Source organism: Alligator mississippiensis, chromosome 4, assembly GCF_030867095.1.
Source record: "Alligator mississippiensis isolate rAllMis1 chromosome 4, rAllMis1, whole genome shotgun sequence".
NCBI lineage: Eukaryota > Metazoa > Chordata > Crocodylia > Alligatoridae > Alligator > Alligator mississippiensis.
In genome coordinates, this window is record NC_081827.1 from 1393968 (window position 1) to 1398147 (window position 4180).

The 4180-nt window shown below is 57.6% G+C and overlaps 1 protein-coding gene across 1 annotated transcript; it reads right to left on the minus strand.

The window, feature by feature from the left end:
- Positions 1-361: 361 nt before the first annotated feature.
- Positions 362-3700, minus strand: LOC132249850 (regenerating islet-derived protein 4-like). The gene is made up of 5 exons (XM_059725508.1): positions 3683-3700; positions 3072-3209; positions 2322-2436; positions 938-1009; positions 362-582 (listed from the first exon to the last, which is right to left on the minus strand). The coding sequence occupies exons 1-4, from the start codon at positions 3698-3700 to the stop codon at positions 942-944; spliced, it is 339 nt and encodes a 112-aa protein (XP_059581491.1). The 3' UTR covers positions 362-582; positions 938-941.
- Positions 3701-4180: the final 480 nt, after the last annotated feature.

Here is a 4180-nt window from a genome sequence, read left to right on the forward strand (position 1 = left end):
CACAGGTGCTGCCCCGGGAGCACAGGAGCCCATCTCGGGCCAGGGACCCTGGGAGCACAGCCCCTGGAGTGCCCCCAAACCCATCTCTGCACCGTGGACATGCGCTGATGCTTGCTCCCCCATGGCAGGTGCGGAGGTCCCTGCTCCCCGCACACCCATGACATACACTTGCTTTTTTGGTGTTCCCACCTGGCCCTGCAGGATAACCACTATGCCACGGCCCTCCTTATCCCTCCCCATTGCCTCCCTTCCCCTCAAGGCACTGGGCCAGGGGAGCTCCTGGCACAGTCATGGGAGACACGTGGCCCCTTCCCCTTCACAGGCAGGCAGGGCCCACAGGAGACACACACGGGACTGAATGCCAAGGGGACGTTTATTATCACCGCCCTGTGCTGGGACCATTCAGAGGAGGGGAGAGGAGACGTGGGAGCCCAGCTGAGCGAGAGGAGGCAGAGGAGAGCAGGACTGGCATGGTTGGGCACAGCAGTGTGGGGAGGGGGCACAGCAGGCCGGTTTGCAGGATGGGTCTCCTTGAAGAGCTGCCGGACGCAACGCGCTCACGTCCCAGGAGCTGGTGTACTCCTGCAAGAGCAAGTGTCACTGTGAACCATTAGGGACACCCTTCAAATGGGCCTCATGATCCCGGGGCAGGAGCACCCATGTCTGGAAATCCCTGTCTGGAAATCAGGCCCCTGCAAAGGCCTCCATGTGGGCCCCTGAAATAACCCGTTCCAGGACAGCCTGGGTCCAAGTCCAACCCAGGCTCCTGCTCCCACTCCAGTGCCTCCCCCTGCGGCCTTCCTCCCTGTGGGCAGAGACAGATGCTTTCTCAGGACAAGGGGAGGCAGGCAACACCATCAGCTAAGGCAGCAGATCCTGCATATGCGAGGAGCATGATGCACCCACCCCCATGGCTTGCGGACAGAAGCTGTCCTACCTGTTTAGAGCTCGTACTTGCAGATGAAGGCATTTTTCATTCTGCAGATATTATCATTCCATTTTTCATACCCTAGGAGACAAAACAGAAATTACCAAGGGGCGTGGACAGGGTGTGTGTGATGCACTCCCCACCTCTGACCCCTGCTCTGGGACATGATCCCAGGTCCTGTCCTTGAGCCTGAGGCAGGGCAGAGTGGAGACAGTGCCCTGAGCACCCGGGGGTGGAGGGGAAAGGCCCCACTCCCATGAGAGGCACAGTGGGAATGGCAGACTAGGCTCTGGGTGCACTTATGACCAACTCTGCTGCCCTTTGCCCAGCCGCTCGGAGAGGGCGTGGCGCCCACAAGGCTGTTTCCAGGAAGAGAGAAACCAAGGACGGGAGTCAGATCCTTTGGTGCCATCCAGTGTTGTTGCAAGGAAGCTGCGCTGAGTCCTGTTCCCCTGGGCACGGTGCCATCCCACAGCAGTGCGCAGCTCCCTTACTCCATGCCCAGCTCTGCTGTTCCAGCTGGACGCAGCCAATCCCCAGCCCTCTCTCCAGACGGGCTCAGGGAAGGGCACCTCGGGTCTCTCACTGTCTCCTGCCTTTTTTATGCTGGCACACACACATGCAGTGCAGTCAGTGCCCCAGCCCCTGCACACACATGCACACAGACATACTATCCAACCACTGCTCCAGCCCTGGATTCTGCAATCAGGTCCTAGGGACCACCTTGTTTTCTCTTTCTCTCTTCTTCTTCAGGCCTCCCTGCAGCCACTGCTCTGCCCGGTGGCTTCTCTCTCTTGCTCCGTGCAGAGCTCCCTTGTCTCTTCCACACAGCCAGAATCCGGGGTGTTTGCACTAGTGTTGCCACATGCACTCACCTTCCTGCACAGTCCACGACCCCTGCACACTTGCACAGGTGAAGGCAACATAGATATAACTAAACTAGATAGACAATGAGCACAAGCTCTGGTGAACTCGTGTTCACTTCCAGGAGGGCTGTGAGAGGACAGCATGGAGCAGGATATAAAGTGGAGGACTGATCTGAACACAGAGATGTGAGAAGAGGAGGGAGAGGGAGGGGAGAGGGACAGTGCTGGGAGAAGCAAACAAGCCCCCGACCCACAGACACAGAGCGGGTCATGGAAGCTAACCCAGGGGTGGGGTAAGAGCCCATAACCCCCGTTGAAACCCCACCTAATACAGTCTAGTGTGGGGATGATTTCTCGCTCAAATATTTCCCATTAAATGCATGTTCAAAATATATTATGGATAGGCTTTTGAGTGTTCATGCACATCTTGTAAAATTTGTAGTCCAGGAGAAAAGTCTGCACAAAACCAGGGTCTATTCCTGGGTCCATCAGCGTCTCATAGCTTGGAGTCACAGTCTCCTACTTACGCATATAATCTAACAGCTCCGCGCAGTATTCGTTCCAGTCCAAATTGTTAGGTTCACCCTTGTTCCAAGCTCTGTAGTAGTAGATTGAGCCATCTGTCCATGTCCATGCTCTGTTCTGCAAGAGGAGGGAAAGCTTAGGTAGGGAACATCCCCTGGAAATACATGCTAAGGCCACCTCCAAAAATCACAATGGCCAGAATAGCCTGTGCTGCATGTTCAGCCTCAACTGTTTGGTGCCTGAGCAGCTGAACATGGCTCTGACTAAGCCCACCCCTATCCCTGCCCAGCACAGCCCTTAGCCAGCAGGCTGTAGCACACCGGGGTGGCCCTGCCCTGCACCCAGCCTTGTGCCACATTGCCCTGGGAAGGGGCAGGCCAGTGGCTTGTGTCAGAAGGAGACAGAGCAAGAGGGAGCCTGACTGTCACCAGAAATGAGGCACTTTGTTCTGGAGGAAGGGATCCGGGTGCAGCAGCTTGCAGGACACAGTCACTAGTCAGGAACCAGAGGCGGCAGGGAGCCTCAACCCGGTCCCATGCAAGGCAATGCTGCATGACTCCCCCTCCCTCCCACTGGCCCCAGGACTCCAATAATTGCCTGCCCAAGGGTGAGCAGTGGGGAGAGGGATGCCCCGGGTTTGGCAGCCCACTCACAGGGACCCTTGAGGCCTCTTCACCTGTCCTGGGCACTGAGAGGAGCCGTCCAGAACCAGGGAGGGCCAAGGCACATGGGCAGGGGAAGCAGGAACTTACATGCCGAGAGTCATGGAGCCCAATCCAGACAGGCCCATCAGGAGGATTTCTCAAGATATATCTGGAAACAACATTTGTTTCTCTGTTGCTGAGAACAGTGGCGAGATGGGTCCTGGGGCCGTAGCTCTGACACTCCGCCTGTAACAGGAGGAAACCAGCTGTGTCTGCAGCTCCCACGGCCAGGAGGGGAGTGAGAGCAGCTCCAGCCTGGCCACCAGGAGGGGAAGGGGAGGGAGCCCCTGCTGCTGCCTCTCCCCAGCCTGGCTCCAGGGTGAATGGAGGAAGGAGCTGCTTCCCTCCCCTGCACTTCAGACCCCTCTGCCCAAGTGCCCCCGCACCAGCGCTGAGCTCCCCCAGCCACTCCCCTCCAACTCCTGGGCCCTTCCCTGCACTAGCCTGTCCTGTCCCACACTGCGTGCAGCCCCTTGGCTGCACATGCAGCCTCTGACCAGCCACCGAAACCTCGTCCCTCAACAAAATGTGACGGTCATTCTGATCTGCCTTTATTCCCTGGCTCTTGATTTGTCTGTCAATACCAAGATGATGCCAGGTTCCCCGTTTCATGCACTTGAGGCTTTCAGGCAAAACACCCCTCCTATCCCTGGTCTGACCTGTGTGTTGCTGTCCATCTCTCCAGTCGGTCTTTAATAAGCTTTCTGTCCCTATGGCCTTGGACCTGGGGAGCTGCTCTGGGAGCGGACCGCTGGCAACTGTGATCACCAGCAAGTGTGCCCCTGTTTGTACATCCACCCACTTCCCAAAGCAGGATCCTCAGTGCCTGGCGAGACCTTCCGGGCATCACGTGAAGCTGCTCCTTGTCCACACACACACAGACAGGAAAAGTTTCTACCCCTCTGGAGAACTGGCAAAATTCATGTCCCTGCTGTGGAGCTGGTGCCCGGGGCTCTCTCCAGGTGGTGGCTATGTGGTGAGTGGCCGATGGCATGAAATCAAGGAGGGCTGTGCCCAGGGCACTGCTGTGTGCCCAGGGGAACACCCTGCTGTGGTGCAAAAAGTATGTGCGGGTCCTTGTGCATTTTGCAAAGAAAGGTGTGGGTGCCTAGTGCTGTGAGGGGCCCCAGGCTGCACCTGAGCAGTGGAGATGCCTC